Raw genomic sequence first — 27,341 nt, forward strand, 5'->3', positions numbered from 1 at the left:
TTTTGCCCTGCGGTAGATACCTGTCCCTGCCCATCGCTAAGGTAAACCTAACCGAATTGTGATCACTATCACCAAAGTGCTCACCTACATCTAAATCTAACACCTGGCCGGGTTCATTACCCAGTACCAAATCCAATGTGGCATCGCCCCTGGTTGGCCTGTTTACATACTGTGTCAGAAAACCCTCCTGCACACACTGGACAAAAACTGACCCATCTAACGTACTCGAACTATAGTATTTCCAGTCGATATTTGGAAAGTTAAAGTCCCCCATAACAACTACCCTGTTACCCTCACCCCTGTCGAGAATCATCTTCGCTATCCTTTCCTCTACATCTCTGGAACTATTCGGAGGTCTATGAAAGACTCCCAACAGGGTGACCTCACCTCTCCTGTTTCTAACCTCGGCCCATACTACCTCAGTAGATGAGTCCTCAAATGTCCTTTCTGTCGCTGTAATACTCTCCTTGATTAACAATGCCACACCTCCCCCTCTTTTACCATCTTCTCTGTTCTTACTGAAACATCTAAATCCTGGAACCTGCAACATCCATTCCTGCCCCTGCTCTACCCATGTCTCCGAAATGGCCACTACATCGAGATCCCAGGTACCAACCCATGCTGCAAGCTCACCCACCTTATTCCGGATGCTCCTGGCGTTGAAGTAGACACACTTTAAACCAGGTTCTTGCTTGCCAGTGCCCTCTTGCATCCTTGTAACCTTATCCCTGACCTCACTACTCTCAACATCCTGTACACTGGCACTACAATTTAGGTTCCCATTCCCCTGCTGAATTAGTTTAAACCCCCCCGAAGAGCACTAGCAAATCTCCCCCCCCAGGATATTGGTACCCCTCTGGTTCAGGTGAAGACCATCCTGTTTGTAGAGGTCCCACCTACCCCAGAAAGAGCCCCAATTATCCAGGAAACCAAAACCCTCCCTCCTGCACCATCCCTTCAGCCACGTGTTCAACTCCTCTCTCTCCCTATTACTCGCTTCGCTATCACGTGGCACGGGCAACAACCCAGAGATAACAACTCTGTTTGTTCTCACTCTAAGCTTCCACCCTAGCTCCCTGAATTTCTGTCTTAAATCCCCATCTCTCTTCCTACCTATGTCGTTGGTGCCTATGTGGACCACGACTTGGGGCTGCTTCCCCTCCCCTCTAAGGATCCCAAAAACATGATCCGAGACATCACGAACCCTGGCACCTGGGAGGCAACACACCAACCGTGAGTCTCTCTCGTTCCCACAGAACCTCCTATCTGTTCCCCGAACTATGGAGTCCCCAATGACTAATGCTCTGCTCCTCTTCCCCCTTCCCTTCTGAGCAACAGGGACAGACTCTGTGCCAGATACCTGTACCCCAATGCTTACCCCTGGTAAGTCGTCCCCCGCAACAGTATCCAAAACAGTGTACCTGTTGTTGAGGGAAATGGCCACAGGGGATCCCTGCACTGCCTGCTGGTTCCCTCTTCTTCCCCTGACGGTAACCCATCTACCTACTTCTTTTACCTGAGGTGTGACTACCTCCCCATAACTCCTCTCAATAACCCCCTCCGCCTCCCGAATGATCCGAAGTTCATCCAGCTCCAGCTCCAGTTCCCTAACGCGGTTCTCGAGGAGCTGGAGTTGGGTGCACTTCCCGCAGATGCAGTCAGCAGGGACACTCTTGGCGACCCTTACCTCCCACATTCTGCAGGAGGAACATACAACTGCCTTAACCTCTATTCCCACTATTCTAAATTCCCAACAAATCTACTGAAACCGCCCCCCCCAAAAAAGTCAAAACTTGTTAGGTTAGCAATCCAACGGACAGAACTTCTTAAATAAAAAGCTTACCTTATCAACACACCAGAGTCCTTTTTTTTTGGTTAGAGGAGGAGGGTGGGTGGGAAACACTACATGTGTAGTGTCTCGGGTACAGCTACCACCCAAATATATAGTTTTTACTTACCCAGCAGTCCCCTGGTCCTCCGAAAACAAAAGGGAATTAACTTTTAACTTCCACTGAAATTGACTTCCCAGCTGCAAGTTCGCTCCGCACCTCGGATGTAGGCCATCAGGTCCGGGGAATTTATTGGCTTTTACTCACATTATTTATTTATTTATTTATTTAGAGATACAGCACTGAAACAGGCCCACCGAGTCTGTGCCGACCAACAACCACCCATTTATACTAACCCTACAGTCATCCCATATTCCCTACGCAATTTACAACAGCCAATTTACCTATCATCTGCAAGTCTTTGGCGGTGGGAGGAAACCGGAGCACCCAGCGAAAACCCACACGGTCACAGGGAGAACTTGCAAACTCCGCACAGGCAGTACCCAGAATCGAACCCGGGACTCTGGAGCTGTGAGGCTGCAGTGCTAACCACTGCGCCGCCCTACACTTCTACCACTTGTCCGGTTTCATTCCCTAGGATTAAGTCCAGTACCGCTCCTCCTCTTGTAGGACTCTCTACGTGCTGGCTCAAAAAGCTCTCCTGAATGCACTTGAAGAATTCTGCCCCCTTTAAGCTTTTTGCACTAATACTATCCCCTCTAACATAGGGGAAGTTGAAATCGCCTACTATTATTACCCTATTATTATTGCACCTCTCTGAGATTTGCCTACATATCTGCTCCTCTACCACTGCCTGACTGCTTTTGTACATTTTCACAATTGAGGTTAATTAGTTTAAGTTCCTCACTCTCATTAGCCTCTCGGTACCCCATTATTTTTGGTATGCTTTTTGTGTCTTCTACTGTGAAGACAGATACAAAATATTTGATAAACATTTCTGCCATTTCCGAATTCCTCATTATAATTACCCCTGTTTGAGCCTCTAAGGGATCAATGTTTACTTTTGCTTTTCTCTCCTACCCTCTCTTTTCTGGTATCACAGTAGTGAACTTTTGCCGTACTCTTTTTGTGTTTCTAATCTGATATATTTAGACTGCATACAATATTTCGATTGTGACATAAGCAATTTCTTTCAGAAATTCAACATCATTCCCTAGCTTTAATATTCAATATGGTTATACATAAAATTCAGAATCTCATTTGCTTTTTTATGGCCTTTTCTACAGGTACTTCCTCATTTCAAAATCTATATATCAACACATAGAAACATAGAAAATAGGAGCAGGAGTAGGCCATTCGGCCCATCAAGCCTACTCCACCATTCATTATGATCATGGCTGATCATCCAACTCAGTAACCTGTTCCCGCTTTCCCCCCATATCCTTTGATCCCTTTTGACCCAAGAGCTATATCTAACTCCTTCTTGAAAACATACAATGTTTTGGCATCAACTGCTTTCTGTGGTGGTGAATTCCACAGGCTTACCACTCTCTGGGTGAAGTAATTTCTCCTCATCTCAGTCCTGAAAGGTTTACCCCGTATCCTTAGACTATGGCTCCTGGTTCTGGACTCCCCCACCATCGGGAAAATTCTTCCTGCATCTACCCTGTCAAGCCCTGTTAGAATTTTATAGGTTTCTATGAGATCCCCCCTCACTCTTCTGAGCTCCAGCGAATATAATCCTAACCGATTAAATCTCTCTTCATATGTCAGTCCTGCCATCCCAGGAATCAGTCTGGTAAACCTTCGCTGCACTCCCTCTGTGGCAAAAACATCCCTCCTCAGATAAGGAGACCAAAACTGAATACAATATTCCAGGCGTGGCCTCACCAAGGCCCTGTATAATTGCAGCAAGACATCCCTGCTCCTGTACTCAAATCCTGTCCCTATGAAGGTCAACATATCATTTGCCTTTTTTACCACCTGTTGCACCTGCATGCTTAACTTCAGCGATTTGTGTACGAGAACACCCAGGTCTCGTTGCATATTCCCCTCTCTCAGTTTATAGCTGTTCAGATAATAATCTGCCTTTCTGTTTTCACCACCAAAGTGGATAACCTCACATTTATCCACATTATACTGCATCTGCCATGCATTTGCCCACTCACTCAACTTGTCCAAGTCACCTTGAAGCCTCTCTGCATCCTCCTCACAACTCCCACTCCCACCCAGTTTTGTGTCATCTGCAAATTTGGAGATATTACATTTAATCCCCTCTTCTAAATCATTCATATATATTGTGAATAGCTGGGGTCCTAACACCGATCCCTGCGGTACCCCACTAGTCACTGCCTGCCATTCAGAAAAAGACCCATTTATTCCTACTCTTCGTTTCTTGTCTGCCAACCAATTTTCTATCCATCACAATACATTACCCCCAATCCCATGCACTTTAATTTAACCTAGCACAACACAGTCAAATGAGTTTGTGACTAACACATTAATCACAGGACTAAAACTCCTTGTGACGAGTACAATTTGTTTGTATTCATCATTACCTTCATCTTTTGTCTCAGATTTCTCTGTCTCATGTGTCATTTCAAGTGATCTGCCTCTCCACTTTGGGCGGTTCATCTCATAATGATACTTTGAGTCACATCTGAAGGACCTATTAACTGTTCCTTGGGCATTTCTGGGATTCATTCACTGTTTTAATTTTGTCTTCTGCTGTAATAACCAGATCTACTAATGGTGCTTATTCTACTGGTCTGTAACTCTTCCATTGAATTGATGCATGTGTCCAGCAACTGGACCATTTGTTCCACCAAAGCTGAAGGAAATGGCTGTCTCCCCAGGACTTTTTAAGGCAGAAGGCATCTGTTCCAACAGGGAGTCTCTTTCCAATAAGCAAACATGAATTAAAACCAGGAGCCTGTCCATACGAGACACCTTAGCACACTCCAGCAGTTTAAATGATAGCACTGATCTAGGGCTTCCCAGATTGAACTTCCTCAATCTTTTATATAGCCTGTTAAAGTCCATGATGTATTCTTGCATGGCATAGATCAAAATCTATTGAGGTCTGGCCATGCCTCATTGGCATTTGATAGATTATCTTCCTTGTAAATTTCATTCAAGAACTCTAATAGAAGGTCCAAACCTTCATCACTATCCAGCTCACAAAATACTTCATTTCTGATTTACTTTGGGTAGGAAGCGACAATGCCAAGGCCAATACTTGTCCATATATCCACTTCATTCATCCACTGGTCATATGGTTCGGGCTCTGAGAACATTGGCGGGTAATCATATCCCAACAATTTTCACTTGCTTTCTGACATTTCTCACAATGGCTCATAGGATTGTAATCTTATGTCTGAATGTTTTTCTTTGTTTTCAAACTTTATTTTTAGGCAACCATTCTCTGCAACCACATTCTATTCCAGAAAGCCAGTTGGTGAAGGATAGAAACATATAAAAATAGGAGCAGGAGTAGGCCATTCGGCCCTTCGAGCTTGCTCTGCTATTCAATGCAATCATGGCTGATCATCCAAACTCAGTAACATGCTCCCACTTTCTCCCCGTATCCCTTGATCCCATTAGCCCTAAGAACTATATCTAACTCTTTCTTGAATATATTTAATGATTTGGCTCAACTGCTTTTCATGGTAGAGAATTCCACAGGTTCACCACTCCCTGGGTGAAGAAATCTCTCCTCATCTCAGTCCTAAATGGCTTACCCTTTATCCTTAGACTGTGACCCCTGGTCCTGGACTCCCCCACCATCGGGAACACCCTTCCTGCATCTAGTCTGTCCAGTCATAGATTCATAGTTATACAGCACAGAAACAGGCTCCTTCGGCCCGTGTCTGTGCCAGCCATCCAGCACCCAACTATTCTAATCCCATATTCCTGGGCCATAGCCTTGTATGCTGTGATGTTTCAAGTGCTCATCTAAATACATTTTAAATGTTGTGAGGGTTCCTGGCTCCACCACCCCTTCAGGCAGTGCGTTCCAGATTCCAACCACCCTCTGGGTGAAAAACAAATTTCACAAATCCCCCCTAAACCTCCTGCCCCTTACCTTAAATCTATGTCCCCTGGTTCTTGACCCCTCCGCTAAGGGAAAAGATTTCTTCCTATCTAACCTATCATAATCTTGTCCACCTCAATCATGTCCCCCCTCAGCCTTCTCTGCTCCAAGGATAACAACCCTATCCTTTTCAGTCTCTCTTCATAACTGAAATGCTCCAGCCCAGGCAATCTCCTGGCCCGTTGGAATTTTGTAGATTTTTATGAGATCCCCTGTCATTCTTCTAAACTCTGGTGAATACAGGCCTATTCAACCCAATCTCTCTTCATACGTCAATCCTGCCATCCCAGGAATCAGTCTGGTGAACCTTCGCAGCACTCCCTCCATAGCAAGAACATCCTTCCTCAGATAACGAGACCAAAACTGTACACAATACTCCAGGTGTGATCTCACCAAGGCCTTGTATAATTGCAGCAAGACATCTTTGCTCCTGTACTCGAATCCTTTTGCTATGAAGGCCAACATACCATTCACCTTCTTAACTGCCTGCTGCACCTGCATGCTTACTTTCAGCGACTGGTGCACAAGGACACCCAGGTCTCTCTGCACATCCCCCTTTCTCAATCTATCACTGTTCAGATAACATAGAAACATAGAAAATAGGAGCAGGAACAGGCCATTAATCTGCCTTTCTGTTTTTGCCACCAAAGTGGATAACCTCACATTTATTCACATTATACTGCATCTGCCATGTATTTGCCCACTCACTAAACCTGTCCAAATCACACTGGAACTTCTCTGCATCCTCCTCACAGCTCACACTCCCACCCAGCTTTCTGTCATCTGCAAACTTTGATAAATTACCTTTAATTCCCTCATCTATTTCATTAATAGATATTGTGAATAGCTGGGGTCCTAGCACTGATCCCTGCGGTATCATTGCCTGCCACTCGGAAAAAGACCCGTTTATTCCTACTCTTTGTTTCCTATCTGTCAACCAGTTCTCTATCCATGTCAGTACCTTACCCCAACCCATGTGCTTTACTTTGCACGCTAATCCCTTATGTGGGACCTTATCGAAAGCCTTCTGAAAGTCCAAATACACCACATCCCTTATCTATTCTACTCGTTACATCATCAAAAAATTCCACTCGATTTGTCAAGCATGATTTCCCTTTCATAAATCCATGTTGACTTTGTCCAATCCTGTCATTGTTTTCCAAGTGCTCTGCTATTACATGTTTGATAATGGACTCTCGCTTTTTCCCTACTACTGATGTTAGACTAACCGGTCTATAATTCCATGTTTTCTCTCTCTGTCCTTTTTTAAATAGTGGGGTTACATTAGTTACCCTCCAATCCATTGGAACTGTTCTAGTGTCTATAGAATTTTGAAAAATGACCAGCAGTGCATCAACTATTTCAAGGGCCACTTCCTTAAGTACTCTGGGGTGTAGATTAAGGCCCTGGAGATTTATCGGCCTTCAATCCCATCAATTTCCCTAACGCTATTTCCCTATTAATACTGATTTCAGACAGTTCCTCCTTCTCACTAGACCCTATGTTCTCCAATTTTTCTGGGAGGTAAATTGTGTCCTCCTTTGTGAAGACAGAACCAAAGTATATATTTAATTGGTCTGCCATTTCTTTGTTCCCCATTATAAATAGAAGTGGAGCCAATCTTTACTCAGTCTAACATTTATTTAGAGAGTGAAACTTTACAAGCATACTACAGTTTCCGTAAGTGTCTCTTTATATGTGTGCAAGTGAAACCTCAATTAAAATACTCCACTTGCATATAATGAAATACAATTGATGTACAATTATTACCATTCCTTAACTCTACTCTTCACTCTTTTCCCTTTATTTAATGGAAAAATTGGTAAAGTGGTCAACATAAAACAATAGAATTGGAAATGTAAAACCACACAAATACAATACTTCACGACAAATGTTAAAGCTCAACTCCATTCCCGCTTCAACCCATTCTGGAGATGAATGGAACTGAATAAGACTCGCAGTGCCAAATATCCACTGTATCGATAATCTGTCCCTTCACTGGGTGACTCCAGGGGCCCTCGTTTTTCACTCAAAGACCTTCCATTTCTCAAATAAGTTTTTCAAAATAGGCCAACTTTAGGCCAATGATCCATGAACCTCCTTTCCCGTGTTTCCTACATTACAACAGTGACTTCACTTCAAAAAGTATTTCATTGGCAGTAAAATATTTTCGGACATCCTGAGATCATGACAGGAGCTGTATGAATGCAAATCTTTCTTTCCGATTCTGACACACACTCAGGGCACAGAGTGGAACTAAGTGTATCCTCTAATCAGCTACAGAAACTAAACAGAGAAGGTGATGAAGCAGCAAATGCTGTGAGTCTCTGGTTAAGTTTCTGTATGATTTTGAGGAACGGCTTCACCTGGAATGTTGTTCGGCCTCAGACAAACATTCCAAGTGCTATTGCTTCTGAAAAGTTTCATAATTCTGATTATTAGGACAAACTAGAGGTTAGTATTTGATGGAAAATGATTGCTCCTCTTCAGGAAAACTCCGTTGGAACATTAACTGAATTTGGGTGATTAAACTTGGCATCACTCTTTGCCTTTAGCCAGCTAAGCTTGAAATTCTTATTATAGAGAGATACAACACCTAAACAGGCCCTTCAGCCCACTGAGTCTGTGCCAACCAACAACCACACATTTATACTAGTCCTACATTAATCCCATATTCCCTACCAAATCCCCATCACCTATCTACACGAAGGGCAATTTACAATGGCCAATTTATCTATCAACCTGCAAGTCTTCGGCTGTGGGAGGAAACCAGAGCACCCAGCAGAAACCCATGTAGTTACAAGGAGAACTTGCAAACTCCACACAGGAAGTACCCAGAATTGAACCCAGGTCACTAGAGCTGTGAAGCTGTAATGCTAATCACTGCACCACTGTGTCACCCTGACAAGATTTCATCTCCTCAATCCTCTGTTGGGGACGTGGGGGGGTTGAGGTGGGGTTGGGAGGGAGAAATAGAGGAAGAGTCATTTTTAGCAAAACAAGTTAACCAGGCACCAAACATTGGTAAATGAAACCAGTCAGGTCCCCGAACAGCAAGAATACATGAATTATTGGATCAGATTGTCAACTTACATCAAACATAGATTTTAATGCCTGATGCAGGTCCAGAATTTAGAACACAATGGTATAAAATCAACTTTAATTTGGCAAATAGACTCCCATTGCATTGGCTTTCCTAATGAGTTTAGTGGGATAAAACCTCCATATAGGTTTTCAGGTACTATGGGCCATTTCCTGGATCGATCACTGAAACATTGTCCTTCTACTTGTTCTTTTTAAAAAAAATTTTCATGGGTTGTGGGCTTCGCTGGCAAGACCAGCATTTATTGTCCATCCCTAATTACTCTTGAGAATGTGGTGGTGAGCTGCCATCTTGAACCACTGCAGTCCATCTGGTGCGGGGACACCCACACTGCTGTTTGGGAGGGAGTTCCAGGATTTTGATCCAGCAACAGTGAAGGAAGGGAGATATATTTCCAAGTCAGGATGGTGTGTGACTTGGAGGGGAACTTGCATGTTATGGTGTTCCCACACATCTGCTGGTAGAAGAAGTCATGGGCGTGGTGAGTCGCTGCAATGCAGCTTATTTATGATACACACTGCTGTCACTGTGCATCGGTGGTGGAGGGAATGAATATTGAAAGTGGTTGGTGGGGTGCTGATCAAGCAGGCTGCTTTGTCCTGGATGGTGGCGAGCTTCCTGAGTGTTATTGGAGCTGTACTTATCCAGGAAAGCGGAGAATATTCCAGTACACTCCTGACTGGTGCCTTGTAGATGGCAGGCTGGCTTTGGGAGTCAGGAGGTGAGTTACTCAACACAGAATTCCCATCCTGAGACATGCTCTTGTTACCACTATGTTTATGCAGCTGGGCCAGTTAAGTTTGTGGTTAATGGCAACCCCCAGGATGTTGACGTGGGGCGGAGTGGGGGCGGGGGTGGAATTCAGTGATTGTTATGCCTTTGAACATCAAGGGGAAATGATTAGATTTTCTTTTGTAGGAGATGGTCATTGCCTGGCATTTGAGTGGCACATATGCTACTGGTCACTTTTCAGCCCAAGACTGAATGTTGTCCAGGTCTTGCTGCATGTGGGCACAGATTGATTCAGTATTCTTGCTTTTATGATACATTGTGTGATTTTATAGCTGCTATTCAATCTTCAGTTTCCTTGGTTATTTGCCTTCTATTGATTTTGCCATCTTGTGATCATACTCTTGATCTTGCTATGATCTATCACTTTGTGTTTGTTTTGTCCAGTGCAGGGGGAACTGTGTATTGTGATTTGACTGAAGGAGAGAGTGAGATAGAAATTTGTCTTGTGATGATCGGGGTGATAGTGAATTGGAAGCTCGTTTTATACTGCACGGAATCGGGTGGATTGACTCTCACTTGTTTTACACCAGCAGCCAAGATGAATTTCTCCCCCAGTGTCTTCATATTGTGTGTGTTTGTGAACCATTGTAAACCTCAAGACCACAGGGCAAAGAGTAGCCTTGCTTATCTGCTTTGAGGGTATCTATTTGCACTACATTTCATTGAATGACTCCGGTCTCCTTCAGCCCCACTTAACAAAAGTGGAAGGTGTGTGTATACTTTTTTATCAGTGAGGTCGTTCATTTACCTGCTAGAAAAGTTCCAATATAATATGTCCACCAGTCAATACAGAGCATAATCATTCTAGGAATTGCCAGGCGTATAAAGTGGCCCCACTCCTGCAGGCTGTCAGGAGACCATCCTACACAAAGAACAATGAGTTATGAGCACAGTACAGAAAGTGTCTGAAAAGCACAGAAGGAGAAAGGAAAGTAGGGCAAATTGGTTATCGTCCATTTAAACCATCGTCCAAAGTTGGAATTACCACCCGGACCCTACCTGCCCAGGTCCCAACGTACAACTTTTTCCATCGAATGTATACAAACAGAAGTATAACTTGACAGTACTGAGAAACAACATTGGCAGCAGCTGAGCCTCTGAAAAACACCAAGTACACATTTTAAAGGCGCTTCAAACCATGTTTGTGTCATCATTCTGTGAAAGTTTATGAACTGATATTTTAACATTTTTAAAAATTTGTTTTCTACTTACGGTACTCCCAGCATCAGCACAAAGAGGAAGAGATAATTAATGATTGCATTGAAGATGTTGGCTATGAAACCAGTGAAAAGCTGAGGCAAGATGATCCCCTGAGGTGGGAACAAGACAATAAAGTCAGGCCTCGGGATTGCCGTTCAATGGACCAACAGTATGTGTGTGGCATGGTGCCAGTGTAGCGGGAAGGTCGGATGCAACTGTTCTCCCAATGGCCATGTTTGGGGTACAATGTGCCTGATCTAAGAGGGTCCCCTTTCCTCACTTGGTTCAGGCTCATTGCTTGAACTTGCCTGCTTGTAGGTGCTGACTACTTGCCCACATTTACAGTTACATCAGCAAATTTAAAGTCCCTGTTCACCAGGGAGCTCCCCCATCTATCATTGAGCTTCCCCAGAGTGCAGGAGATTTGAATCCACTGATTTCAGTCAATAACCTGCTATCTCTCTGATAAGTGTCCTACTCACTCATTCCCCCTATTCTGCTATTCCATGCTCTCACAAAGAGGTTCAAATTTACACAGACCACAATCTGCTCACATTCCTGCAAAAATTCAAAGTTATAAAAGCCAGGCTTTTTCGATGGAGTTTACTCCTCCAACTATTCAACTGAAAAATTATACACATCGCCCAAAAAAATCTATGTCCTAGTCACTGTACTGTCCAGGATGTAAAAATACACACTCTATCCACAAAAGCTTGTACTAGGTTTGGAAGGCTGAGGAGTGTATGAAATGAATGTGTGTACTGGCGTGACCGTATATCTTCTTTCATCCTTTCTGACTAAGTCATCAGAACAAACAACAAAAAATAGAATCCAAGACATTTCTTTTTTTCCTTTTTGGGGGAGTTGCCACAATCACAAGAAGTGCAGCAATGAAAATAAAAGAAATAAACTGAAGAGCTATAAAAATTAGAACAATTTTAAAAGACTGGAACATTTGCTTTCAACTAGATGAAGGACACAGTCACATGACAAATACCACCTCCTGCACTAAAATACACATCCATGTCTACAGGAACTAAACAAATTAACCTCATCTACATGGAAATGAGACAGCTCATCACATATGGATGTGAGTGATGCACAAAATGAGTTAAAACAAAGACATTCACAGATTCTACGTCTCCAATTACCCTTCAACACAATAGAGTGTAAACAGCCCTCATCTTATCAAAATGGGGCCATCGTAAGCTATTCTACCAGCCCATCAAGAGCTGAGACCTAAGACTGAGATTTATAAGAATGCTGGTGAAAACAAATGGTGTCCGGCCCCGCACGTTAAAGAGCTACCACAATTCCAAGCCTCCGATCACGTGGAGCAGTGGGCTGCCCATCCCCAGCAGTAGCGTCAGCTGCCTGTGCGAAGGCATTGCTGCCATTTTTAAACAGCTGTTCGCCCGATCGGCAAATTTAAATATTTAAATAAAGATTAAATTAAATTAAATATATACATCCCTTCCGCTCCTGTCCCACCTCCTCAATAACAATTAAATTAATTATTAGCCCTTCCTCCTAAAACACTTACCTTTACCATCTGACCTTCTCCACCCCTCCCCCATCCACCCAACAACTGCAGATCTTACATCTGATCTATGGGTATGTGCGATTACTTAGCTATGTCTATCGCATGCTGCTTACACTGTTTGGCATGCAAGTAGTCCTGTGTTATAGCTTCACAAGGCTCAGTTTGAGGTTTGCCTTGTGCTGCTCCTGGCACGCCCTCCTGCACTCTTCATTGAACCAAGTTTGGTTCTGATTTGATGGCAATGGTAGAGTGGGGGATATGCCAGGCCATGAGGTTACAGATTGTGGCTGAGTACAATTCTGCTGCTGCTGATGGCCCGCAGTGCCTCATGGGTGCTCAGTTTTGAGTTGTGAATCTGTTTGAAATCTATCCCATTTAGCACTGTGGTAATGCCACATAACACAATGGTGGGTCTCCTCAATGTGAAGATGGGACTTTGTCTCCATAAGGACTGTGTGGTAATCACTTCTACCAATACTGTCATGGACAGATGCATCTTCAACAGTGGATTGGTGAGGAAGAGGTCAAGTAGGATTTTTTCTCTTGTTAGTTTCCTCACCCCTGCCGCAGAAACAGTCCAGCAGCTATGTCTTTTAGGACTCAGCCAGCTTGGTCAGTCGTGGTGCTACCGAGCCAATCTTGGTGATGGACATTGATGTCCCCCACCCAGAGTACATTCTGCTCCCTTGCTACTCTCAGTGCTTCTTCTAGTTGGTGTTCAACATGGAGAAGCACTGATTCAGCAGCCAAGGGATGGGGTGGGGTGGGGGTGCGATAGGTGGTAATCAGCGGGAGGTTTCCTTGCCCATGTTTGACCTGATGCCATGAGACTTCACAGGGTTCAGAGTCAATGTTGAAGACTCCCAGGGCAACTCCCTCCCAACTGTGTTGTCACATCTCGTGGGTCTGTCCTGCCAGTGGGACAGGACATGCCCAGGGATAGTGATGGTGGTGTCTGGGACATTGTCTGTGAGGTATGATTTCTAAGTATGACTATGTCAGGCTGATGCTTGACTAGTCTGTGGGACAGCTCTCCCAACTTTGGCACAAGCCCTCAGATGTTAGCAAGGAGGACAGGGCTAGGTTTGTCCTTGTCATTTCCAGTACCTGGATCAATGCTGGATGGTCCGTCCAGTTTCATTTGTTTTCTTAGGCTTCGTAGCAGTTTGATACAACTGAGTGGCTTGCTTGGCCAGAGGGCATTTAAGAGCCAACCACATTGCTCTGGGTCTGGAGTCACATGAAGGCCAGACCAGGTAAGGATGACAGATTTCCTTCCATAAAGAACATCAGTTTCATCCTTGGCCAAGCCGTCAGGCGTCACCGTACAGGCGCCAGCACCATTTTTAATGGGCTCCAAGCCCTTCACTATCATTTGCATTTTTAAAGGAAACAAATGTTCAAAATTAAAGTTGCACATGTAGTAACATTTTCACTCCCTCACCCACAACCCAAAGGAAGAATCGATTCATTAATTTCCCATTCCCCACCCCCAAAAAAACTTCTGTACAGATTCTGACCTCCCCCACCCCACCACCAACTTTTATTAACTTCAAACCTTAACCCCTTCCCACCATCGCCCCCACCAATCAAAAGACTGTTCCCCGCTCTCCACCATCGGCCCGACCTGAGAATTTCACTGCTCCCCCCTTCCCCCTCCCCACCAGTGTCACACCTCGGATGTCTGTGCGAACATCCGAAGGCACGGGAGTTCTGGCCGGTGGGCGGACTATCGGTATGGGACGGTCGTCTGGTCCAGGTAGGTTAATTTGCATTTATTAAAATTAATTTTTATATGAAAATGAAGATCCTCCGTGCTGCATCGAGGCCTCGCCACCGCGGGCAAAATGCGACGGGGCCTTCTCGGCGTCGGGAGTCATGGTGAGCCTCTCCCAGAAGAATTTTCTGGGCCCCCCACCACAACCCCTGATGTCGGAGGGCTGGTAAAATTCAGCCCAGACTGTCAATGAAAAAAACTGACACTCCAGTAATTTTCACATTCACAGTCTGGGTGATAATCTGGGAAAGCAGATCACCTGCCCATTGTCGACGCCACCCGATTTTATCCCTTTGATTTTAGTGTCATGAAATTGGGTGGATTCTACATTCGGCTTTTTCAAAGTTAGTTCCGGAAATATTATGTATCTTCTGCCCGAATGCAGTTGCCCTTCGAAATAAGGGGAACAAAACTGAAGACTCTTAAATACATCTTACTGCAATAATTATTGAAGTAATTTAATGCTCATTTCAAAACTCAGTGTCCACCATTGGTGGCCGTGCCTTCAGCTGTCGAGGCCCTAGGCGCTGAATCACCTCCTTAAACCTCTCTGCCTCTCTCCCTCACTTTCCTCCTTCAAGACCCTCCAATCTCTTTGACCTAACCTTTTGGTCATCTGCCTTAAAGTCTCTTTATGTGGCTCAGTGTCATATTTTGTTTTATAAAACCTTGCGATGTTTTACTATGTAAAAGGCGTTATACAAAAACAAGTTGTTGTTGTTGACTATACCTGATTCTGAAGGTATCTGATCTCTAATTCATAGAGAAATGTTGCCTAAGAAAGAATATTGAAAATAGTTAGCAGCAGATAATGTATCAATCACTATTGAAATAAAAAAGCAAGTTGCATTCATAATTCCTTGAAAAGTTTATTCATTATTCCGATGTTCATTGGGGTTATGTTCAGCCTGACTGCAGATCATTTACACAGGTCCTCTATGACCCAAGCTATAGCTTGAGGAAATAGGAAGACATATCAGAAGCACTGGTCTGGAAGGTTCTATCATCAGAACAGATGCTACAGAGATGGAGAAACTGGAAGAATGGAATGGAGTCCTTACAGGAAGCAGGGTGTGAGGAAGTGTAGTCGAGGTAGCTGTGGGAGTCAGTGGGCATATAATGAATATTTGTTGATAGTCTATCCTCAGAAATGGAGACAGAGAAATCGAAAAAGGGAGGGAGGGAAGGGAAGAATCGGAAATGGACCATATAAAGGTGAGAAAAGGGTGGAAATCGGAAGCAAAGTTGATGAAGTTCTCCAGTTCAGGGTGAGAACAGGAAATGGCACCGATACAGTCATCAATGTCCCGGAAAAAGAGGTGAGGGAGGAGGCCTGAGTACGACTGGAACTAGGAATGGTCCACATACCCAACAAAAAGGCAGGCATAGCTGGGACCCATGCGGGTACCTATAGGAACAGCTTTTATTTGGAAGAAGTGAGAAGAGTTAAAGTAGAAGTTGTTTAATGTGCGAGCAAGTTCAGCTGGGCGGAGCAAGGTGGTGGTGAATGGAAACTGGCTGGAGGAGGTGGCCTAGTGGTCATGTCACTGGACTAGTAACCCAGAGACCCAGGGTATTGCTCTGGGGACGTGGGTTCAAATACCACCACAGCAGAAGGTGGAATTTGAATTCAATTAATAAATCTGGAATTAAAAAAGCTAGTCTAATGATGGCCATGAAACCATTGTTGATTGTTGTAAAAACCCATCTGGTTCACTAATGTCCTTTAGGGAAGGAAATCTGCTGTCCTTACCTGGTCTGGCCTACATGTGACTCCAGACCCACAGTAATGAGGTTAACTCTTACATGCCCTCTGAAATAGCCTAACAAGCCACTCAGTTGTATCTAACCACTACGAAGTCAATAAAAAGGAATGAAACTGGACGGACCACCCGGCATCGACCAAGGCACCGGAAACGACAACGGCAAACCCAGCCCTGTCGACCCTGCAAAGTCCTCTTTACTAACATTTGGGGGCTTGTGCCAAAGTTGGGAAAGCTGTCCCACAGACTAGTCAAGCAACAGCCTGACATAGTCATACTCACAGAATCATACCTGACCAACGATGTCCCAGACACTGCCATCACCATCCCCGAGTATGTCCTGTCCCACCGGCAGGACAGACCCACCAGAGGTGGTGGCACAGTGGTATACAGTCGGGAGAGAGTTGCCCTGGATGTCCTCAATGTCGATTCTGGACCCCATGAAGTCTCATGGCATCAGGTCAAACATGGACAAGGAAACCTTCTGCTGATTATCACCTACCGCCCTCCTTCAGCTGATGAGTCAGTATTCCTCCACGTTGAACAGCACTTGAAGGAAGCACTGAGGGTGGCGAGGGCACAGAATGTTCTCTGGGTGGGGGACTTCACTGTCCATCACCAAGAGTAGCTCGGTAGCACCACTACTGACCGAGCTGGCCGCGTCTTAAAGGACATATCTGCCAGACTGGGTCTGCGGCAGGTGGTGAGGGAACCAATAAGAGGGGGAAACATACTTGACCTCATCCTCACCAATCTGCCTGCTGCAGATGCTTCTGTCCATGACAGTATTGGTAGGAGTGACCACAGCACAGTCCTTGTGGACACAAAGTCCCACCTTCACATTGAGGACACCCTCCATCGTGTTGTGTGGCACAACCATCGTGCTAAATGGGATAGATTTCGAACAGATCTAGCTATGCAAAACTAGGCATCCATGAGGCACTGTGGACCATCAGTAGCAGCAGAATTGTACTCAACCACAATCTGTAACCTCATGGACCGGCATATCCCTCATTCTACCATTACCATCAAGCCAGTAAACTAACCCTGGTTCAATGAAGTGTGCAGGAGGGCATGCCAGGAGCAGCACCAGGCATACGTCAAAATGAGGTGTCAACCTGGTGAAGCTACAACACAGGACTATCGACATGCCAAACTGCGTAAACTGCATGCAATAGACAGAGCTAAGCGATCCCATAACCAACGGATCAGATCTAAGCTCTGCAGTCCTGCCACATCCAGCTGTGAATGGTGGTAGACAATTAAACAACTAACTGGAGGAGGTGGCTCCACAAATATTCTCAATGATGGGGGAGCCCAGCACATCAGTGCGTAAGATAAGGCTGAAGCATTTGCAACAATCTTCAGCCAGAAGTGCCGAGTTGATGATCCATCTCGGCCTCCTCCTGAATTCCCAAGCATCACAGATGCCAGACTTCAGATAATTCGATTCACTCTGCATGATATCAAGATACGACTGAAGGCACTGGATACTGCAAAGGCTATGGGCCCTGACAATATTCCGGCAATAGTACTGAAAACCTGTGCTCCAGAACTTGCCGCACCCCCAGCCAAGCTGTTCCAGTACAGCTACAACACTGGCATCTACCTTGCAATATGGAAAATTGCCCAGGTATGTCCTGTACACAAAAAGCAGGACAATCCCACCCAGCCAATTACCATCCCATCAGCCTACTCTCAATCATCAGTAAAGTGATGGAAGGTGTCGTCAGCAATGCTATCAAGTGACGCTTGCTTAGCAATAACCTGCTCAGTGACACTCAGTTGGGTTTCCACCAGGGCCACCCAGCTCCTGACCTCATTCCAGCCTTGGTTCAAACATGGACAAAAGAGTTGAACTCAAGAGGTGAGGTGAGAGTGACTGCCCTTGACATCAAGGCAGCATTTGATCGAGTATGGCATCAAGGAGCCCTAGCAAAACTGAGGTCAATGGGAATCAGGGGAAAAACCCTCCGCTAGCTGGAGTCATACCTAGCGCAAAGGAAGATGGTTGTGTTTCTTGGAGGTCAATTATCCGAGCTCCAGGACATCACTGCAGGAGTTCCTCAGGGTAGTGTCCTAGGCCCAACCATCTTCAGTTGCTTCATCAATGACCTTCCTTCAATCATAAGGTCATAATTGGGGATGTTCGCTGATGATTGCACATTGTTCAGCACCATTCGTGACTCCTCAGATACTGAAGCAGTCTGCGTAAAAATGCAGCAAGACCTGGACAATATCCAGGCTTGGGCTGATAAGTGGCAAGTAACATTCGCGCCACACAAGTGCCAGGCAATGACCATCTCCAACAAGAGAGAATCTAACCATCTTCCATTGACATTCAATGGCATTACCATCGCTGAATCCCCACTATCAAAATCCGAGGGGCTACCATTGACCAGAAACTGAATTGGAGTAGCCATGGGTGGTACAGTGGCTCAGTGGTTAACACTGCATCCTCACCGCTCCAGTGACCCGGGTTTGATTCTGGGTACTGCCTGTGCGGAGTTTGCAAGTTCTCCCTGTGACCGCGTGGGTTTTCATCGGGTGCTCCGGTTTCCTCCCACAACCAAAGACTTGCAGGTTGATAGGTAAATTGGCCATTATAAATTCCCCCAGTATAGGTAGGGGAATTGAGGGAAGGTGGGGATGTGGTAGGAATATGGGATTAATGTAGGATTAGTGTAAATGGGTGGTTGATGTTCAGCACAGACTTGGTGGGCTGAAGGGCCTGTTTCAGTGCTGTATCTCTAAATAAACAAATATAAATACCGTGGCTACAAGAACAGGTCAGAGGCTAGGAATCCTGAGGTGAGTAACTCACATCCTGACTGCTCAAAGCCTGTCCACCATCGACAAGGCACAAGTCAGGAGTGTGATGGAATACTCTCCACTTGCCTGGATGGGTGCATATCCAACAACACTCAAGAAGCTCGGCACCATCCAGGGCAAAGCAGCCTGCTTGATGGCACCCCATCTACAAACATTCACTCCCTCCACCACTGACGCACAGTGGCAGCAGTGTGTGCCATCTACAGATGCAATGCACTTAGGCTCCTTAGACAGCACCTTCCAAACCCACAGCCTCTACCAACTGGAAGGACAAGGGCTGCAGGTTCATGGGAACACCACCACCACCTGCAAGTTACCCTCTAGGCCACACACCATCCTGACTTGGAACTATATCACCATTCCTTCACTGTCGCTGGGTCAAAATCCTGGAACTCCCTTCCTAACAGCACTGTGGGTGTACCTACCCCACACGGACTGCTGGGGTTCAAGAAGGCAGCTCACCACCACCTTCTCAAGGGCAATTAGGGATGGGCAATAAAATGCTGGCCTGGCCATCGACACCCAAATCCCGTCAATGAATATAAAAAAAAAACCTCCATTCAAGGAAATAATGGAGAGCCTCAGACTATCCTGGTGAGTGATGGAGGTGTAGAGAGATTGGTGACAAAGAGAAGGTTTGGGTCAGGAAATTGGAAATTGTTAAAGAGACGGGGGCATCAGAAGAGTCATGGATGTAGGTGGGGAAAAACTGGACAAGGGGTGAAAAAATAGAGTGTACATAGGAAGAAATCAGTTCAGTGGGCAGGAGTTGGCTGAAACAAACAGTCTACCAGGGCAATCCTGTTTGTGAATCTTGGGAAGGAGTTGAAGCGGGCTGTTCGGGGTTGGGGGACTATGAGGTGGAAAGCTGTGGATGGAAGATCTCCAGAGGAGATGAAGTCAGTCACAGTCCTGGAAACAATAGTTTGATTTTCGGTGATGGAGTCCTGGTCCAGTGGGAGGTAGGCGGAAGTGTCGGAGAGTTAGCTAAGGATTGGGCAGGAACCAGGAAGCACTTGAGCTACAGTTATTGGCCTCAGCAATCCTGGGCCATGAAAGGTAAGAAATAAGTCACTCCCAATAGCCACTTTGTTATGATGGTGCTGGAATGTGTGTGTGCGTGCGTGCGTGAGCGTGCGAAGTGGATGTGTGAGTGAGTCTGTTTGTGTGAATGTGTGAGTATCAGTATATGAGTATGCGTGTGCATGGGTATGTGAGTGTGTGTATATGGCCTGTTCACATTTCAGGTACAAAGAACAAAGAAAATTACAGCACAGGAACAGGCCCTTCGGCCCTCCAAGCCTGCGCCGATCCAGATCCTCTATCTCAACATGTCGCCTATTTTCTAAGGGTCTGTATCTCTTTGCTTCCTGCCCATTCATGTATCTGTCTAGATACATCTTAAAAGACGCTATCGTGCCCGCGTCTACCACCTCCGCTGGCAATGCGTTCCAGGCACCCACCACCCTCTGCGTAAAGAACTTTCCACGCATATCCCCCCTAAACCTTTCCCCTCTCACTTTGAACTCGTGACCCCTAGTAATTGAATCCCCCACTCTGGGAAAATGCTTCTGGCTATCCACCCTGTCTATACCTCTCATGATTTTGCACACGTCAATCATGTCCCCCCTCAACCTCCGTCTTTCTAATGAAAATAATCCTAATCTGCTCAACCTCTCTTCATAGCTAGCGCCCTCCATACCAGGCAACATCCTGGTGAACCTCCTCTGCACCATCTCCAAAGCATCTACATCCTTTTGGTAATGTGGTGACCAGAACTGCACGCAGTATTCCAAATGTGGCCGAACCAAAGTCTTATACAACTGTAACATGACCTGCCAACCCTTGTACTCAATACCCCGTCCTATGAAGGAAAGCATGCCGTATGCCTTCTTAACCACTCTATTGACCTGCGTTGCCACCTTCAGGGAACAATGGACCTGAACACCCAAATCTCTCTGTACATCAATTTTCCCCAGGACTTTTCCATTTACTGTATAATTCACTCTTGAATTGGATCTTCCAAAATGCATCACCTCGCATTTGCCCTGATTGAACTCCATCTGCCATTTTTCTGCCCAACTCTCCAATCTATTTATATTCTGCTGTATTCTCTGACAGTCCCCTTCACTATCTGCTACTCCACCAATCTTAGTGTCGTCTGCAAACTTGCTAATCAGACCACCTATACTTTCCTCCAAATCATTTATGTATATCACAAACAACAGTGGTCCCAGCACGGATCCCTGTGGAACACCACTGGTCACACGTCTCCATTTTGAGAAACTCCCTTCCACAGCTACTCTCTGTCTCCTGTTGCCCAGCCAGTTCTTTATCCATCTAGCTAGTACACCCTGGACCCCATGCGACTTCACTTTCTCCATCAGCCTACCATGGGGAACCTTATCAAACGCCTTACTGAAGTCCATGTATATGACATCTACAGCCCTTCCCTCATCAATCAACTTTGTCACTTCCTCAAAGAATTCTATTAAGTTGGTAAGACATGACCTTCCCTGCACAAAACCATGTTGCCTATCACTGATAAGCCCATTTTCTTCCAAATGGGAATAGATCCTATCCCTCAGTATCTTCTCCAGCAGCTTCCCTACCACTGACGTCAGGCTCACCGGTCTATAATTATCTGGATTATCCCTGCTACCCTTCTTAAACAAGGGGACAACATTATCAATTCTCCGGTCCTCCGGGACCTCACCCGTGTTTAAGGATGCTGCAAATATATCTGTTAAGGCCCCAGCTATTTCCCCTCTCGCTTCCCTCAGTAACCTGGGATAGATCCCATCCGGACCTGGGAACTTGTCCACCTTAATGCCTTTTAGAATACACAACACTTCCTCCTTCCTTATGCAGACTTGACCTAGAGTAATCAAACATCTGTCCCTAACCTCATCATACGTCATGTCCCTCTCCTCGGTGAATACCGATGCAAAGTACTCATTTAGAATCTCACCCATTTTCCCTGACTCCACGCATAACTTTCCTCCTTTGTCCTTGAGTGGGCCAATCCTTTCTCTAGTTACCCTCTTGCTCCTTATATATGAATAAAAGGCTTTGGGATTTTCCTTAACCCTGTTTGCTAAAGATATTTCATGACCCCTTTTAGCTCTCTTAATTCCTCGTTTCAGATTGGTCCTACATTCCCGATATTCTTTCAAAGCTTCGTCTTTCTTCAGCCTCCTAGACCTTATGTATGCTTCCTTTTTCCTCTTAGCTAGTCTCACAATTTCACCTGTCATCCATGGTTCCCTAATCTTGCCATTTCTATACCTCATTTTCACAGGAACATGTCTCTCCTGCACACTAATCAACCTCTCTTTAAAAGCCTCCCACATATCAAATGTGGATTTACCTTCAAACAGCTGCTCCCAATCTACATTCCCCAGCTCCTGCCGAATTTTGGTATAGTTGGCCTTCCCCCAATTTAGCACTCTTCCTTTGGGACCACTCTCGTCTTTGTCCATGAGTATTCTAAAACTTACGGAATTGTGATCACTATTCCCAAAGTAGTCCCCTACTGAAACTTCAACCACCTGGCCGGGCCCATTCCCCAACACCAGGTCCAGTATGGCCCCTTCCCGAGTTGGACTATTTACATACTGCTCTAGAAAACCCTCCTGGATGCTCCTTACAAATTCTGCTCCATCTAGACCTCTAACACTAAGTGAATCCCAGTCAATGTTGGGAAAATTAAAATCTCCTGTCACCACCACCCTGTTGCTCCTACATCTTTCCATAATCTGTTTACATATTTGTACCTCTATCTCACGCTCGCTGTTGGGGGGCCTGTAGTACAGCCCCAACATTGTTACCGCACCCTTCCTATTCAGGTAACTACTGATTCAGTTCTTTAACGAGCTATGTGTGCATGTGCACGACTGATAATAATTTACTTACAGGAAGACCAGGAATAAATATCATTACATAGAGTTGTGTTAACCTGCAAGAGAAATAGAAGATTCTGGTAACAATAGGGAAACCATAGAACATCACTATCTGATCATAAGAATATAATAAATAGGATCAGGAACAGTCCATAAAGCCCCTCGAGACTACTCCTCCATTCAATAAAATCATGGATGATATTGACCTCAATTTCACTTTCCTGCCAATCCCCATATCCCTTAATTCCCATAGAGTCCAAAAATCTATCGATTTCAGCCTTGATTCTACAATGATTGACATCCAAACTGAGATATCAAAGTCTTGCAGCACAGTGAAGTACCAACATCCTGTGCCCCAGCAATGAAGGCAGCAAGTTAGATCTGCCACATAGTGGACTCTCAGGCAGGTTTCACTGGGAGACACAATAGAACAAGGGAAATAATATATCATAGAGATGGTCATAACATCACAACTCTGATGTTTGTACTGATATCTGTTCTGGTACAACATTGATACAGGCATGAAATCAACATTCATTGTACTGCCTCATTTATATATGTAAGGGACCGGATGCCTGTTTTATTCAACTGTCCAGGACACCTGGAAAACTGCCTTTACCAATATGGCTGTGGGATGTTGCTTCCCAAAACTGGTCCTTTTTGCCCCCCATTTTCTGCCAAGAAAATTGACAAAAAGATCAATTTCTACCCCTACATTCCTACCTCCCAGTGATGTATTTCAAAGCCATATTTATGTAATTGCAGAGGAAAATTATTCACATTCAGTTTGAAATGGTAAGAAGGGCAGTATTTGGTGAGGATACAGAGAGATTTACTAGAATGGTTCCATGGATGAGGGATTACATGTATATGGATAGACTGGAGAAACTGTGATTTTTCTCCTTTGAGCAGCAAAGGCTAAGAGGTGATTTGAAAGGGATGTTTAAAATCATCAAGGGTTTAAATAGAGTAAATACAAATAAATTATTTCTAAAGGCTAAGTGTCAATAACCGGAGGGCACAGATTCAAGGTTATTAGTAAAAGAACCAGAGATGACATGAGGAAAAATGTTTTTATGCCATGAGTGATTAGGATTTGGCTTTGCCTGATAGGGTGGTGGGGTCAGATTCAATAGTAGCCTTCAAACAGGAATTGGATAAATACTTGAAGAAGAAAGAATTGTAGAGACATGGGGAAAGAGCGAGGAAGTGGGACTAACTGGATTGTTCTTCGAAAGAGTTGCCACAGATTCGATGATCTGAATGGCTTCCTCCTCCCATTGTAGAATTCTATCATTCTATTTATTTTGTAAAGAATCAAACAGGCAGCTGTTCTGGGGTTTGGAGTAGTTTTGTATCTAACTCCCAATAAGACATGAGTTTGAATCACAGGATCACTCAGACTCACTTGCTCAGTTTCCAGTCAGGCTGCTCCATGTGGCTGCAAAGGATTCCGGGGGAGAAAAGAATGACCTGTTACAGAGTGGCACTGACTAACAGAGTCTGTGGAGAGGATTGATGGAATATGTAGAAACTCTGTTGAAATCCCCCTTATTCTAAGGACTGAAGTCTGTTTTGTTTAGTTCTATTATAGGATTTATTTTGCTGAATTATTTTCCCTTTCAATTTCAGCTTAGTTTCTCACTCCCATCAAACCAACTATGTGGACAGCATGAGTCTTGTTGCTATTCCCTATCAATGCTGCTCTGAATGTTGTTACCAGGTGGAATCCACTGCAAGATGGTCGACTCAGTATTTCATTGGCCCACTCTGTATTGAGGAAATCATCTGGCCTCTGCTTGACCAAAATATCCATGTTCATGAACACACTCTGTCTTTGGGCTACAAACTCAGGATGGCTTCTTTCTTTCACACTAACGCCATCATTTTATTCTCTTTGTCATAAAAAATAGATAAGACTCTCACTTGGCTACTGCAGGAGATTGTTTGATAGCCAATAAAATGTGCTCAATGTTTATGAAGATGGCCCAGCAGGGAAAACAGGTTATCATGAGAATGAGATCTTCAGAGTAAGAGTTGGTGTTTGCAGTTGAATGCTGAGAGGCTGCTCGTACATTTGCTATTGTGTCAGCTGTGGTTCAGTTGTAGCACTCTCAGCTCTGTGTCAGAAGGTTGTGAGTTCAAGATCCACTCCAGAAATTTGTGCACAGCTATCTACATTGGCACCTCAGTACAGTACTGAGGTAATGCTGCACTGTTCAAGCTGCCACCTTTAGGATGTGATGATAAACTGAGGCTCCGTCTGCACTTTTTGATGGATGTAAAAAGATCCCAGGGCACTATTTCAAAGAAGGGCAGGGGAGTTATCCTGACCAGTACTGATACATAAGTACGAGGAGCAGGAGTAGGCAATTCAGCCCCTTGAGCCTGCCCTGCCTTCTATCCCTGCATCCAAGTCATTAATATATATTGTAAATAGTTGGGGGCCAAGGACCGAACCCTGTGGCACCCCAGTAGTTACATCTTGCCAACCAGAAAAAGACCCATTTATCCCGACTCTCTGTGTTCTGTTGGTCAGCCAATCCTCCATCCAAACTAATAAATTGCCCGTAACCCCATGTGATCATACCTTGTGTATTAACCTTTTATGTGGCATCTTATCAAATGCCTTCTGGAAGTCCAGATATACTACATCTACAGGATCCCCATTATCCACTTTGCTTGTCACAGCTTTGAAGAACTCTAGCAAATTAGTTAAACACAATTTACTCTTCATAGAACCATGCTTACTTTGATGGATTGCGTTTTGACTTTCTAAACGTCTGTTATTACTTCCTTAATAATGGATTCTAACAATTTCCCAACTATAAATGTTCAACTAACTGGTCTATAGTTTCCTACTTTCTGCCTCCCTCCCTTTTTGAATAAGGGCGTTATATTAGCTTTTTTCCAATCCACTGGAACCTTTCCCGCATCCAGGGAAATTTGGAACATTATAAACAATGGATCCACAATGTCTGCTGCCACTTCCTTTAAGACCCTCGGATGTAGGCCATCAGGCCCTGGGAACTTGTCTGCCTTCAATCCCAATAGATTGCTCAGTACTTTCTCCCTAGTGTTGAAGATTGTTCTTCGTTCCTCTCTTTCTATAACCTCTGCATTACCTGTTACTATTAGGATGGTACTCGTGTCCTCCACTGTGAAAACTGAGGCAAAATACTGATTTAGTGTCTCCGCCACTGCGGAACTTCTGTTTGGGGACCTATAGATTACTCGCACAAGGGACTTCTTTCCCTTGCTATTTCTTATTTCTACCCAGACTGATTCTACGTCTTGATTTCCAGTGAACATATCGTTTCTCACTACAGCATTGATCTCTTCCTTTACTAACAAAGCCACACCTCCTCCTTTTCCTTCCTGCCTATCCTTCCGAAATACTGAGTACCCTTGGATATTCAATTCCCAAACCTGGTTTCCCTGCAACCACCTTTCAGTAATCGCCACTAAATCACAACCATTCATCTCTATTTGTGCTGTTAACTCATTTATTTTATTCTGAATGCTTCGTGCATTTAGATACAAAGCCTTTAAGTTTGTTTTATCATCAAATTTCCCTACTCTTGTCTGATTCCTTGGTGTAATATGACATTCACACGTTCTGTCCATTCCTTTTATTTTCTGGTAACAATCAGCCTCATCACTAACCTGCACTCCTACCTTCTCCTTTAACTTCCTGTTTTTCCATGCAACTGAACCCTCCTCCCCGCCCCACTATTTAGTTTAAAGCCCTATCTACAGCCCTAGTTTTGCGATTCACCAGGAATCTGATTTAGGCAGAGCCCATCCCATCGGAACAGCTCCCTCCTTCCCCAGTACTGGTGCCAATGTCCCATGAATTCGAACCCATTTCTCCCACACCAACACATTCCCACACATTCCTCAATCAGCATCAATATGAAACAGAATATCTGGTCAATATCGCATTGCTGTTTATGGAAGCTGCCTTCTTGAACCGCTGCAGTCCATGTGGTGTAGATACAGCCACAATGCTCTTAGGAAGGCAGTTCCAGAATTTTGACCCAATGACAGTGAAGGAACAGCGATCTTGTTCCCACATCAGGATGGTGTGTGATTGGAGGGGTTAGGGTGAGGGTTAGTCATTAGTGATGGAGATGGACAGGATGGCACACACCATTGTTCTGTCGAGGGACAGGAGATCCTCAAGGACGACCCTCAAGGGAGTGACAGCAGGTGTCCAGGGAAGTCAATTTCCAGACTCTGACGCCAAGGATCTGGCAGCATTTCCACAGGAAGTCCAATGACCTCACGCAAGTGGTCATGGTCATTGACTGCAGCTTAACATTAACATCTCCTCCCCACCACACCATCAGTATCTGTTCAATACACCACACCCCCATCACTCACCCAGCAGCAGTCCCAGCACTGAGGGCACACATCAAACATCCAGATAATCCACCTCACCCTCACACACCTACCAATGCTGCCAGCCGCACACTCACCACTTGCTGCCTCCACATACCTAAAGCTATTCAGCTATGGCAGGCAGATCACCCGAACACAATGC

The 27,341-nt window shown here is 44.8% G+C and overlaps 1 protein-coding gene across 1 annotated transcript; it reads right to left on the reverse strand.

Moving 5' to 3' along the window:
* Positions 1-4,990: 4,990 nt before the first annotated feature.
* On the reverse strand, positions 4,991-26,107 carry LOC137346419 (multidrug and toxin extrusion protein 1-like). The gene is made up of 8 exons (XM_068009872.1): positions 25,921-26,107; positions 24,722-24,818; positions 22,809-22,851; positions 15,029-15,073; positions 10,991-11,088; positions 10,778-10,875; positions 10,527-10,640; positions 4,991-5,076 (listed from the first exon to the last, which is right to left on the reverse strand). Exons 1-8 carry the CDS (start codon positions 26,105-26,107, stop codon positions 4,991-4,993), a joined length of 768 nt encoding a protein of 255 aa, XP_067865973.1.
* Between the last annotated feature and the right edge of the window lie 1,234 nt (positions 26,108-27,341).

Source organism: Heterodontus francisci, chromosome 30 (assembly GCF_036365525.1).
Source record: "Heterodontus francisci isolate sHetFra1 chromosome 30, sHetFra1.hap1, whole genome shotgun sequence".
Classification (NCBI taxonomy): domain Eukaryota; kingdom Metazoa; phylum Chordata; class Chondrichthyes; order Heterodontiformes; family Heterodontidae; genus Heterodontus; species Heterodontus francisci.